General features: G+C 46.4%; 1 protein-coding gene across 2 annotated transcripts; it reads left to right on the top strand.

Annotated features, from left to right (window-relative positions):
* Positions 1-350: 350 nt before the first annotated feature.
* On the top strand, positions 351-7,036 carry VGLL2 (vestigial like family member 2). Of its 2 annotated transcripts, XM_032407416.1 has the most exons (4): positions 351-619; positions 2,856-3,165; positions 5,180-5,701; positions 6,996-7,036. In XM_032407416.1, the coding sequence occupies exons 1-4, from the start codon at positions 539-541 to the stop codon at positions 7,034-7,036; spliced, it is 954 nt and encodes a 317-aa protein (XP_032263307.1). In that variant the 5' UTR covers positions 351-538. The 2 variants fall into 2 exon arrangements, with proteins under 2 accessions (XP_032263307.1, XP_032263309.1); XM_032407418.1 differs by lacking the exon at positions 5,180-5,701 and having other exon boundaries at positions 539-619.
* The last annotated feature ends 6,658 nt before the right edge of the window (positions 7,037-13,694 follow it).

Here is a 13,694-nt window from a genome sequence, read left to right as displayed (position 1 = left end):
GAGAACCCCCACTTTCCCCCTCCTGCACTCCTCCCTCCCTCTCTCCCTTTTCTGTCTCTCTCTTGGTTTGCTTCTCTGTCCAGCTTTAGCCTGGGAATCCTACTCCTCTTGGTGCGAAGCCTCAGGGCCCAGGCTCGGAGGCGCGCGGTTCGCCGCACCCTTGGCTAGCAGCTAGCGGCGGGGGAGCCCGGGGAAACACGCCGGTAGCCCCTCGGGGCCAGTCCCTGGCTCCCCATTGGCCCCCCGGTCCCCGCCCCCTCCGCGGCCCGGAGTGGCGTCAGCACGCCAGTCCGGCGTGGGGTTTAAATGCCCACTAGCGGGAGCCCGGGCGCTTCTCTCCCGGAGCGCGATCCGGGCTCAAATTGCCGGGGTGGAGGGGAGCCTGCGAGCGGGATCCCGAACCGCTGAGCGCGCTGCCCACCGCTCCGCCGCCGATGACTCGGGAGCTCAGGTCCAAGCGCCGCCCATGCAGAATCACTGCGCTCCACCGCCCCAGAGTTGATGAAAAAACACTTAGCCGTCTCCGCTGCGGGGAGCCATGAGCTGTCTGGATGTTATGTACCAAGTCTATGGTCCTCCCCAGCCTTACTTTGCAGCCGCCTACACCCCCTACCACCAGGTACGTGTCTCCTCCGGGCCGGGACCTTGGAGACGGGTGGCGCGCCCCCGCTTCCGGAAGCACCGCCTGTACCCCGAGGTCCGGGGCACCTCCGCACCGGTCCGGGGCGTCCTGCCAGCGGCGGGAGCCCGGAGGATGCGGGGATTGCCGGCGCTGCCAAACGGTAGGTTGAGCTAACCCCTTTAGCTTGTCCACTTGCTCTCTCGGGAAGGCAGCTAAGCCCGCTAATGCGTGCCCCGTCCTTCCGGGGAACCATCATATGAGGATCGCACGAGCGATCTGTCGGACTCCAGATTCTTCGGTGCGGGTGAGGGGAGACGCGAGCAAAGCTCACGCAGGGAAAACCAAACTTTGGTCTCAAAGGTGAGAGTGACAAGAGAACAAAAGCAAAGACCTGTCTCTGTCTTTCTGCCTAAAACACAAAGACCTGCGTTCTCATCTCTGCAAGCTTATCTGAGGAGTGACTTTTTCCCGTTTCAGTTCTCAAGGGATCAGGCCAATTAATTCCGGAACCAGAGAATTCGTTACAAAGAGAACTGCGTGAACGCGTGGGTTTTATAATCTTTGCAAAATTCTGGGGATTATTATTGGGGTGCAATTGACCTGGCGCATGCGAGCTTCAGAGATAATATTTCGCCTTTCTAGAGCCTGAGTGGCTGCATCGGGCTATCCTGCCGTCCACAAACCCACCTGTAAGAAGACCACTTAACCCCGTTCCGGCAAACTCTTGAAGTTTCGTTTAATTATTCCAATTTCTCTCTTCTCCGGGCGGAGTCTGGTCGACCAGTTTTTCTTTCCACGTCCTCAGCTGAGATTGTAGAAACTGAAGACTGTAGTCCAGTCAAAGAATAAGATCGCACACCCAGGGGGCTGTAGGAGTCAGGAGCAGGTTCCAAAGTGAGGGCCTGGACTCCTGTTCAAGAGAGACTGAAATACTTCCGGACCGCCGGTCCAAGTTTTTGCCAATTTTGACTGCAAATTCAGAATGTCCATTCGAAAATTTCCCGATGAATTAATGATGGAAGGAGTAGGTTTTGCTTTTTGCTTTTCTCCTTCTACCTCCCCCCCCCTTAAAATTTTCCATCTAAGAGTTTGTTTAGTCTCACAAAGTTAATTTGGGGAATCACCAGAGTCCCTCATTATAAGCCAAGTGGGAATGTGGCAGAAGTGGTCATTCTACTACGTAACTACAGTCTTTTGGCTTCAGGGTCTGAGATGACTCCTTCCCAGGTTGGCACTATTGCAAAGAAGAGAGAGGGGTTGGTTTTCTGTTTGGTCCGTTCTCCTCCCTGATCGTGGACCAATCCAGCCTATTCCATTAAGTGCTCTGTTCATTTTTGTACGATCAGCCTGCGTGAAGGCCATCTCTGCCTGCATAAATGCGTTGACACTGCATTCAGTCTATTGCTCATTTCTAAGAAAATATTTCAGCAGCTACACTTGGTTTTTAAAATCACTACCAGACAGCCACAATTTACCCATCCTCATGGCCAAGAGCTTCTTCTTCGTTCCTTGTTATTACATGTTTCCTCAACGTGCACAGAGATGGTGAGGGTCGAAATGCTCACAGCCAGCCGTCTGGTTTTTCCTTACTCAAAAGAAGATCTCTTTAAAAACTGAGATAGACTTTTAAGTGGACAGTTTATGGGCGACCAAACAAATATCAGCTTGCATTTATTCACATGATCCATGTTGGAATGTTATTCCACATTTTTACCCCACATGATTCTTTCCTAAATGGAACTATATCCTACCTCTGTGGCAGTTTTTCCTCTACGTTCCTGGCTGCATGGAGTGGGTTTTGACATTTTCACGCTCTATCAGGATGATGCTTGAATCTTGCATCTTGTGCATCTGCCCTGGATTCTTAGGCAGGGGACAGTCAGGCTCTAACTGGACTTGGGTGCCCTTCATCCTTGGAGCCTGATTATAAAAATATATCTGCCCCGAACCTGGCTCTGTGGCCCAACTCAGCTCATAGCCTGGCATCTTCTGGGACTTTTCGCCTGACAGCTTCAGAGAGCTTCCCTGGGGTCTGGCAGGAATTCTGGGGAGCCAGAGACACCAGGCAGGGCAATCTGCCTCTCAAGGAGCTCACGCATGTTACTGAGCACAGGGCTTAGGCCTGGATGCCAGTTTTCTCCTGGATACCTTAGGGATCTGACGGAGTGAGGTGGGAACCCAGTTTGCCATCTCTTTTGAAACTGACCTCTCTGTTCTTTCTCTCTTGGAGCAGAAACTAGCCTATTACTCCAAGATGCAGGAAGCGCAAGAGTGCAACGCCAGCCCCAGCAACAGCACGGGCAGCGGCAGCTCCTTTTCCAGCCAAACTCCAGCCAGTATCAAAGAGGAAGAAGGCAGCCCGGAGAAAGAGCGCCCACCAGAGGCAGAGTACATCAACTCCCGCTGCGTCCTCTTCACCTATTTCCAGGGGGACATCAGCTCTGTGGTGGATGAGCACTTCAGTAGGGCCCTGAGCCAGCCTAGCAGCTATTCCCCAAGCTGTACAAGCAGCAAAGCACCCAGGAGCTCCGGGTCCTGGCGGGGTGAGTAAAGGGCTCGCTTCTAAGGGCAGGTAGAGAGCCCTCTCGGCCTGGGGCCCACCTACTGGGCTCAAGAAAAGGTGTCAGAGAGGAGGTGAGGAGGGGCTTGTGGGGAGTGTAAGTAAAAGGAAGGAAGGAAAAAAAAAATCTCTCCTTGAAGAGGCAGAGCAGAGCAGGGCAGTGACTTCGAAAAAACACTAGCCTTGGAATTGGGAGACCTGGATTTTCCTGCTGGCCCTACCACTTCCTAGCAATATGACCTTGGGCAAGTCTCTTAACCTCTTTGGGGTCACTCTATTTACCGGTCTCTAAAATTAGAATAATACTTGCCCTCTTAACTGTCGCTGGAGATGGCTGTACGACAAATATGAAAATGTATGTAAAAGTGCTGTGGGAGCGTGAGGTTTCAAACACTATCCCAAGCCACGTGGAAGATCTTCACCTACAACAACCTCCAGCGCTCTTAGCAGTTCCTGAAAATTTGCCCAGAGGAAAAAGTCCTAGACTCCACTGGAAGCAAAACCTGCTGATGAATGTCTCTTAAAACGTATGTATGCTTTTTGCCAGGCTTCAATTACTTAGGAAATCTTGAAGCAGAAAATGTCTTTCAGTAAGCAAGTACCAAAGAAATAAAAATTTAGGTACAGCCAAAACATCTCTAGGGCTTTCCCCCAAAACACCCCCTCTTTATTGTTCTACCCTTCTCACAAAGCACTGCTTTATCTAGCCTGGGACAATGATTTATTGGCCAGTCTCCCTTCTATTCTGAAATCTCAATCTCTTTTTATTCCCAGGCAAGGGTGGGGATAACTATTTGGTAAGCTTTCTCACTAAATTTAATTTTTGATGTCTTCTACCAAGATGAGAAATGAGGACTTTCTTGTAAAAGAAAAACGAATATAACATTTGGGGAGGGGTATGACAACTCTCACCCTCCCTTTTTCTCTTAAGAGTGTCTGACAGTTTGTGCAATCTTTGCCTAGATAAGATCTCAAATCATTAGTTTGGAATACAGAACTTTTTTTTTTATTCTCTCTTAGAATGCATTCTCAACACATTTTTAATTCTCTAGTATGTGGGGCAGATGCCTTCCCTAGAGGAGGTGCTCGATCAAGTCCCCCGGAATTAAATATCTTTCCTTCCCTCCGTTCCCACCAAGGACAACAAATTTGATCTAAATGCTGTTGTTCTCTTAAAATGCTTCCCGGCACTAGGGGTCAACAGCGATACTGGCCATAAGAATTACTATTATTCCTGGCATCCACACTTTAAGGAACAAATATTATTAATTAAAACTTAAAAGATCTGTCCCTTTGCGCCCCTCTGCAAATAATACAACTGCCCTTTTAGTATGTCCAGTTTACTCTTTTGCTTGAGTTCTTGGAAAAAAATATTTGAAAGTAGGTTTCTAGAAAGGAGGCTAATAATAGCAAGACTTTGAAATATGTCGATGGACTTCCAGTCTATCGGAGCCTTGGAGGGGTACATTTTCTGGAGCTGGGGAGGCTGAAACGCGAGAGGGGCTAATGAAATCGCTAGGCTGCTGACCAAGAGTGGGAAGAGGTATCTTTAGCTTGGGGCGAGGCTGCGGGCTGGGACCGGGAGGCCGAGTCTACCCCAAGGCCGCCGAGGCAGCGCGGCCTCGAGTCGGAGGAAGCTCCCTGCGCCCCAAAACTGGAACGGAAGGGAGTGTCTCTCCTCTCTTCCTCTCCCAGTCTAGTCTGTCCTGGGGTTTCCGCACTGGAGACGCGTCTGCAAATTCCGAGGAAGCGGCCCTCCTTCCCGAAGGGTTTCCCCCATTTTGCGGTGCCTCAACCTCGAATTCGCAGGCTGCTGCCCCCTCAGAAAGGCGCCGCCCCCGAGGCCCGGCTGCAGGTCCGCTCCCCGCCGCGGCTTGCCCGCCCTTTGCCCGCCAGGCGCGTTCAGCTTTCCCGCCTCGCGGGGTTGGCGCTTCCATCTCCCCCGCGGTGACGCGCTCCTCTCTTCCTTTCCTCCCCTCCGCCTCGCCGGCCTGCAGACGGCTCCTTCCCGATGAGCCAGCGCAGCTTCCCCGCCTCCTTCTGGAACAGCGCGTACCAGGCACCGGTGCCCGCGCCGCTGGGCAGCCCGCTGGCCGCCGCGCACTCGGAGCTGCCCTTCGCCGCCGCCGACCCCTACTCGCCGGCCGCGCTGCACAGCCACCTGCACCAGGGCGCGGCCGAGCCCTGGCACCACGCGCACCCGCACCACGCGCACCCGCACCACCCCTACGCGCTGGGCAGCGCCCTCGGCGCCCAGGCCGCCCCCTACCCGCGGCCCGCCGCCGTGCACGAGGTCTACGCGCCGCACTTCGACCCGCGCTACGGGCCGCTGCTGATGCCCGCAGCCTCCGGGCGCCCGGCCCGCCTCGCGCCCGCCCCGGCGCCCGCGCCCGGCAGCCCGCCCTGCGAGCTCTCCGCCAAGGGCGAGCCGACCGGCGCCGCGTGGGCCGCGCCCGGGGGACCCTTCGCCAGCCCCGCGGGGGACGTGGCCCAGGGTCTGGGACTCAGCGTGGACTCAGGTAAGCGGGAGAGGGAGCTTGGCCTCCCCGGGCCCCTCCTGCCCTGTGTCCGACCCTGGACTGAGCCCCGGCTCCCCCTTAGTTCTCCTTGGAGACCCCAGTGACGTTGTGACCCAGAGGTCTGCATGGCAGGGTTGTGCTTCAGCAGACAGATGGCCCAGTGTCATCGGTGTGGGCAGAATGAGAAAGGACACTGCCCTAACCTGGCTGGTAGATATAAAAGGGGATTTTTTTCAAATATAAATAAATAGACAAATAAGTAAATAATTTGTTGAAAAGTTTCTAGCTCTGCGCTGTTCAATTCTGTAACCGCTAGCCACGTGTACTTGTTGAGCACTTGAAACGTGGCTAGGACGAATTGGGACGTGCTGTACGCGCGTAATAAGCACTGGATTTCAAAACTGTGTACAAAGAAAAAATGTAAAATTCATCTCACTAATATTTTTATGTTGATTGCATGTTGGAATACTTTCGACACATTGCATATTGAACATATTGGGTTAAATAAAATATATTACTAAGATTAATTCTCATCTGGTTCTTTTTACTTTTTTCCAATGTGGCTGCTAGAATATTTAGGATGATGCCGGTGGCTCCCACTGTGTTTTTATTGGACAGCGCTGATCTAGAGCACCTAGAGCTAAGAGTGTAGTTCAAAATCTTCTACAGCTTGGGCGGAGGATATTGTCTCTTAGTGACAATTATAAGGAAAGAAAAATGTGCTTCTGATACCAACCTAATTGCCAAATTAAATAGGTCTCTTAAAATGTAAAACTTAAAGAGAATGTGATTTCCATGACTATATTAAGTTTCTGGCTCAACAAGTTGAATTTGAAAGGTACATTCTTCTGCTTCCCTTATTTTTAGGGCATAACCAAAAAATGGTTATATTATAAATGCAATCATTGGCTTGTGGTCTTGCCCACCCGCCCTTCCTTCAGGTGAAGATTTGACATTTCTGTTTGCTTCGCTTTTACTTTCATTCATGCCCTTTAAACGAATTCTGTGACATTCACAATAAAACAGTGGTGTTTGTCTTTCTCTTTCCTTAAATACCTGTGCCTTCCCACCCCCAACCCCTTCTCTCTCCCTCTGTTTCTCTTCTCCCTCTCTCCCTCTCTCTTTCTTTTGTTTTCTCTCTGTTTTCAGGTTTACAGCCTCAGGACAAAAGCAAGGATCTGTACTGGTTTTAGACAGCCAGCCTTGTTCCCTATAGGTCTCTGCATAGAGCAATTGCTGACTCTCAGAGCTGAAATCGAGTGGGTTTGTAATGGCTTCTGATCTTGGTTTGCAGCTCGTCGTTATTCCCTCTGTGGTGCATCCCTCCTGAGCTGATCAGATGACCCCGGGTTTCCCCTTCCCTTTCCCTTCCGACCAGCCACGGAGGCTCAGCATCTGGGCCTCTCACTTCATGGATGACGACGTGGGGGAAGGCAGAGACTTGAAACATCTCCACGTGTTGGGAAAACCAAAACATACATCTACAGAAATTTTGTTTAACAATAATTCCTTCTGCGGAAAGAGCAGATCCAAAGACTCTGAATCATGTTTAATGACTCTTGGGCAAATCACTGGAAATACCAGCGGTGAGCTCACTTAGATATGATGTCCTAAGTTTTCTTGGAAAGAGGAGGGGAAAAAAAGACATTTTGGTGTGAATATTTTTTATGCTGATGTGAATTATATCATTAAGTAGTGTGACCAAAGCACTACTGATGTCAGTATCCTCACATTTAAACTGTATTTGTATTTGCATTGAAGACTGTGGTAGAGAAGTAAAAGAGGCCAATTCGCAATGCCTTCTTCCTCACCTCATGGCCTCCAGCTCCCTTCGTGCCCACTCCCTCTCTGCAACACCCACTCCAGACACAAAGACGCACTCTTTTCCTTTGGACTGTGAACGTGGAAGCCTCAGCCTAAATGTGAGTGGCAAGTGGCTTATCTGGAGCCACCTGCCCAAGTCTTACTGAAATGCAGCTGTTGTAGGACAACTGTTGAAAACTCCAGAAATACATCGACCAAGGTGGCGCTTCCCAGTGTTTGGCACAACAATTGCAATTGCACTGGATCTATTTTGTATGTGTGTGTGTGTGTGTGTGTGTGTAGATATATATCATATTTTTTACGAGGAACATTTTACGATGAAAGAAGAAGCCCTTCTCTGCCTTCTCTCCCACAAATTCCGTCTCTCCTTCCATCCTCCTCTGGATGAAAAAAAAAAAAAAGGCAAGAAACCCCAACTGTCTCCATGAAGAAGAACCAGGAATCGCCACAAGGGGAAGAAATGTCCACAGAGTCTCTAATACCTCGAATATTCCTCTCAGTCTCTGTGGTTGCGATTTGGTCACTTTCGTTTTGGCACAGGGGAAGGGGTCCGTGTGTGGGCAAAGCTGAAGGTGATGAGGAAGAAGAAATGAACAGTAAAGATGTCTCTTTACTACAGGGTCGCTGTGTTATTTCATAAAAAGAAAATAAATGTCTTAGTCTTTCTCGAGTAGAATAAAATAATTTATAGTAGTACAATCTGATGTCAGTAACTAATATTAACTTTATGTATATAGTGCTGTTCGTTTTTCCAAAGCGTTTGCCATTCTGTAAAACCCATTAACCCTTTTCCACTTGACATCAGCCCCAGGAGTGAGAAGTTGGGTATCCCACCTCTGCTTCACAAATGAGAAAACTGTGGCCTGCAGAAGCCCAGGCTTACCTGACAGCATTCACTGGGTTGAAAGTAGAGATGGTACGGAAAGCACCACCTGGATACCATTCAGTGAGGCACACATTTATTATTCTCCAGAAGAGAATTATTGTTACTTCTTTGATTCTAGACTCTTAAGACAGTAGTCAGTTAAAAAGTGTTTTTGAAATATTGGTTATATTACAGTTTAGGAAGCTAGGCTAAGAAAACAAACCTACCACTAGCCCCCTCACCCCCGAAAAAAAAAAAGAAAGGAAGAAAGAAAGAGGAGAGAGAGAGAGAGGTTAATTATTAAGAAATGAGTGGTCTTTTCTCTTAATTTTCTCTTGATGCTAAAATTGTGTCCGTTCACTAAAGTGCCCGAAAGAAATATTTTGTGTTATGTTCAAATTGCCCTTCTAGATTGTTAAAGCATAAAAATATTAGCTCAAATCTTGACCTTCATTATAACATGAGGAACAAATACAATTTATCTTGGATAATAGTCTCAAGAGCTGGGGGCAGTAAGGGACCTTACTCAGAGTATGGCTTAGCAGACGTACGCATCCCCTCGTTCTGTCATCTTGGCAGCTGTGAAGTAGATTATGATCATTTCAAGAACCTATTACTGGTTTTGCTTCTGTGGAAGGTACTTGATGATTATGCCGCATCAGATGTGACAGCACTCACAACAAGTGATGTTAATTGTTGATCAGGCGCTGGTCGGAGGGCTTCATATGCAGGTTAACTCATTTAAGTCTGACAGCAAGTCTATGTGTATGTATGATGGTGATCCCCTTCTTACCCACGAGATAATCAAGGCTCACAGAGGAGAAATAATTTGCCCAGTCACCCAGCCAGTAAGTGGCAGAGCCAGGATCCCAACCCAGGCAGCCTGGGTGCAGAGACCACACTGTCACCCACCGCACAGGCAGCTTGTCCTCTTCTGATTTGTCTTGGGCGGCTCGACTCTGGGTTTACTTTCTCCTCCATGGCAGATGAAGAAGGAAGGGGAAAGAGGCAGGGCACCAAAGACTGACATACCACAGACCTTACGGAATCCCTGGTCTCAAAGGAACTATCATAGGACATTTTCACACCTCTTCATCAAATGATACTATCTATAGACCATTCAGTCAGATGCAGATTTCCATTCTTCTCCAGGAAGGAATTATTATTGCTTCTCTTATTAATTCATTTCAGTATTTAGCAGACTTCCCTGCCCTGAAGCTCTTCACACCCAACCCGACCGAGTCGTGTAAAGAGTTAGCCTGAGGTTTGGACATTGAGGCAATAACTAAAATTAACTCTGGACTTCTCTGTGGATTTTTTTAATCCATGTTCCATTGGCACGGATCACTAGTATATACAAGCCTAACTAAAATGCATTAAGTCCCAGCTCGCTTTTGAGAGTTTGCCGCTGAGTATGCCGTTGAGGAAGAAAGCACGCGGTGTATTCTTTGCTGGACACTGTCTCCAAACAACCCCCACTGGAAGGGACTCTGCCCATGCTCCACTGCGTTAGCACCCACAGGATCTCTGCTCAGAACCCACAGGGAGCATTTGCCCAGCCACAAGGTTCTGATTACTGAAGCCTCTCCCCTGAGCTGCATCTGACCTGAATATCAGGTTGCTGGTGAGGAGACTCATTCACTGGAACTGGCCTTTGGAGCAGTCCTGACCAGACCATCCAGACTGCTGAGCCGGCCTCCAGTGATCTGGCACACAGGACACTCGGATGACAGCATTTCCCTCCGTGTTAGATGTTCCCCAAGTAGAAATGCAAGACGACCTAGAACTATAATGATCCTGTCTGTGTCATAAGAGCATCAGAGAGAACTTGGGTGAATTAAAAATCCTAACGGATGTGCTTTAGGCCCACCAAATTCATGCAAAATATTAATTCCCTTGTCTTGTTACTATTCATGAAATGGTGCAGATTAGAGAAGGCCCCGGTCATTGATTAAAGGACATTCAAGGGAATGAAGGATGACACGGGCAAAGGCCAACATGACGTTTTCACATGTGTTCTACCTGGTTGGGGGGCCTGAGAGAAAGACAAGCTTCTCCTCTACTCATCCCTGCTGGCACCGGTGGCCTCCCCGTGCAGTGTTCCCTGTGCGCTTGGCCTCGGCTGAGGGAGAGGTGATGAAAAGGGGAGAGACAGCTCTCCGCCACCAAGTAATCCTTCTGCCGATTGCCCTCTGGCTGAGAACTCAGTCACCCAACTTCAGGGAACTCTATCTGTTCTACTCCTTTAGTTTAAAAGGAGTTGCCATCCTGTCTCATTTCCCCCTTTGAAGTTCTATTTCAACGTGTCGCAAATTCTAGCAATGACTTAAGATTGATTTGGGCCTGGATGAGAAGGAGGACAGAGGTGGTGGAGGTTAGGACTTAGATCCCTTGACTGGAAGCTTCTCTTGCCACTCTTTCTGGGTAAGTACTGCTCTTTCTGTGCCCTTTTTATCAGAGGAAACAACTCTTAAGATCAATATAACCTCCAATTTGCTCAGAATCATAAACCCTGGGTTTGTGTGTGGTCACCCATACCCTTTCTATCAAAATAAACAGGATTTTTTTTTTTTTAACACTTAGTGATTGATCACTTTGGGATTGGAGGAGATAAAAAAATAAGAGACAAACTGCTTTTCATATAATGCTATTTCTATAAATTGCATTTTAAATGTAATTCTTATGGTGTCAAAGCATGAAAGGAAAATTGAAAGATATTTGAAAAGACTTTAAAATTAAATGAAACCAAAAAAATAAGATTCCTTTATAAAACTGCTTTAACACTCTGTTGACAAGATGCCTGTAAATAATTTACCTTTTGATCATACTTATTAAAGTCCATACTCTATATATTCCATTTTCCTTGCAAGATTTTTAGGATGTATTATTATTCATTATCTATTACATAATCCTAAGATCTGGAATAAAGGAATAAATGTCCTGAAGGCAGTATCATTATTAGATTTTCTGTTTGTACATAACTGAAGTTTTGACATTTACACAAGCAATGGGGTTAAGCAAATGTAAATTTCACATTTCCTCAACACCAGCTTTCCCTTATCTCTCATGAATAAATGAAACTCTAATAATATAAATATGGTACCCTCACAATATAGAATCTATCTACAGATCTCTCTCTCTCTCTTTCTCTGATGCAGGCCTAAAGGGAAATCAGAGACACCGTGCCCTCAGACAGGCACAGACACAAATGATTATTCTCACTTGACAGACCAACTGTACTGCTCTTTCCTTGTATTTCACTCCGGCCCCAGAGGGCTGGATCAGGAAAGAGACACTTGATAGCTGCTGGTTCCGTGGTTGAAATATTTGTGAAGTTAACGCATAATCTGAAAGCAGAAGCTAATAAATTATAGGGTGCTAATTGGAGCTGGAATGGAGCTGTCAATCATGTTATCCTAAACACAGGGAGACCCTCATACCCTAAAAAGGCAAAGCAGCCTTCAGGAACAGCTCCCAGTTGTTTCCAGCCTTGACTCGTACTCCAGCAGAAACATCGAGCCCAGGCAGAGTGGCCTCCGGGGGAGTCGGCAGAGGTGGTTCTGCTAATCCAAGCTCACTTTAAGAAGAGAGACAGATTCTCTTTTAGGGGGAAAGAGCAGAATATTTTTACTAAAGAATTACTCTTTCGAGAAACATATTGTTTACAGAAATACATGTATCGAATTTACTGGAATAATTATTACTTTGGTAAAACGTTACCCTTTATTTGGAATTTTTCACTTTACAAAACAGGTTTAACTCAACGAGAGAAAAAGCTAAAGGTCTCCACCGTACTGTCATGTCTACCTCGAGTTACAGTATCTCTCAGAGTTTTCCAACGCACACTTACGGAACTAAGCTCCTCTAGAACAAAAATAAGATGTCCAAATTTCCATTCCCTTACTGGAATTCATTTATTTCCCCCTAAAAAAGGAACAGCAGCATATTTCTTATTCCTGTGCTTTGTTCTCTTTTTTTTTTTTTTAAGATTTTTTATTTATTTGACAGAGAGAGCACAAGCAGAGGGAGAAAGAGGGAGAAGCAGGCTCCCTGCTGAGCAAGGAGCACGATGTGGGACTCGATCCCAAGACCTTAGGATCATGACCCAGGCCGAAGGTAGCTCTTAACTGACTGAGCCACCCAGGTGTCCCCTGTGTTTTGTTCTTAAAAACTCCCAGTAATCTCTGATTCTATTTATCTCCCACTGTGTCAAATGGCTGACGTGATTTTGTTCAAACTATCCTCTTCTGTTCCATTTCTTATCAACACTGTAATTATTACATATGCAATATGTAATTATTACATATGAGAAAATTTAGGTTAAGGGTAAACCCAACTTTTGGAAAACAAAACTAAAGAATTAAAATTTTTTGATTCCTAATCAATATTTGCATGACTCTCATGATCAAGTTACTAGGCAGAAATTTTTACCAGCATTTATTTATGGAGTACATGCTTTGATCTCTATGTGTATTTACAACTAGTAAAATACTCTTATAATTTGGAAACTTCTTTAGCATACTTCAAATAAAAATAGTTCTCACTCAGGAAAAGCAAATTACGTATCTTAAAATTCTACACACACAATGGCTCAAAACAACAATTATAACTGATGAGAATGCCGTAAGTTTGTTTCTTTTCCGGCTAATTCTCATTGCTACAGCCTTGCCCTTATTTTTGGCAACTCTATAATCGGCCCTGTGCCAATAACAGCACCATCAAGAAATGGGAGGAAAACAAAAATATATATTTTGTTGTCATTGCTGTTTATTTTCACTAGGTACAATCTTATTTTTTTTTTCTTCATCTACCACATTTTACCCAATGTGTAACTCATCCCAGAAAATAATTGGATATTTTTTCATCTAGTATCATATGACTTTTTTTAATATTGTACCTGCTTTTTTAATGGAAGTTTCTGGTATCTTCGGAAGCACTGCTGAAAAGTTCTGTATTATTAGTGTTATCCCACCTTGCTTGGTGGAGTGTGAAATCCTGTTTTTACTTCAGACAATTTCTCCTCCATACCCAGAAACTGACAGAAAGGCACTGACAAACTTTTGGTAAGAAACACAGAGAACATAGCTTATGATATTTGTTCTTCCTTGTTCAAAGATTCCTAAAAACAATTTTTTTTTTTTTTTTTGCTTGCACTTTTTTAAAGGAGTAAGAAAAGAGGCTAGGGAAATGTCAGATTTATACCCTGAGGGAAAACAACAATGAAAGTGTATTTATCGGAATTGGTGAGAAGGAAAATTATTCACAATTTTAGACTTAACAGTTCCAAACTATGTAGTTAATTAA

Source organism: Phoca vitulina, unplaced genomic scaffold, assembly GCF_004348235.1.
Source record: "Phoca vitulina isolate PV1807 unplaced genomic scaffold, GSC_HSeal_1.0 scaffold9, whole genome shotgun sequence".
Taxonomy (NCBI): domain Eukaryota; kingdom Metazoa; phylum Chordata; class Mammalia; order Carnivora; family Phocidae; genus Phoca; species Phoca vitulina.
Note: the sequence above shows the minus strand (reverse complement) of the source record. Positions and strands in the feature narration are given on the sequence as shown.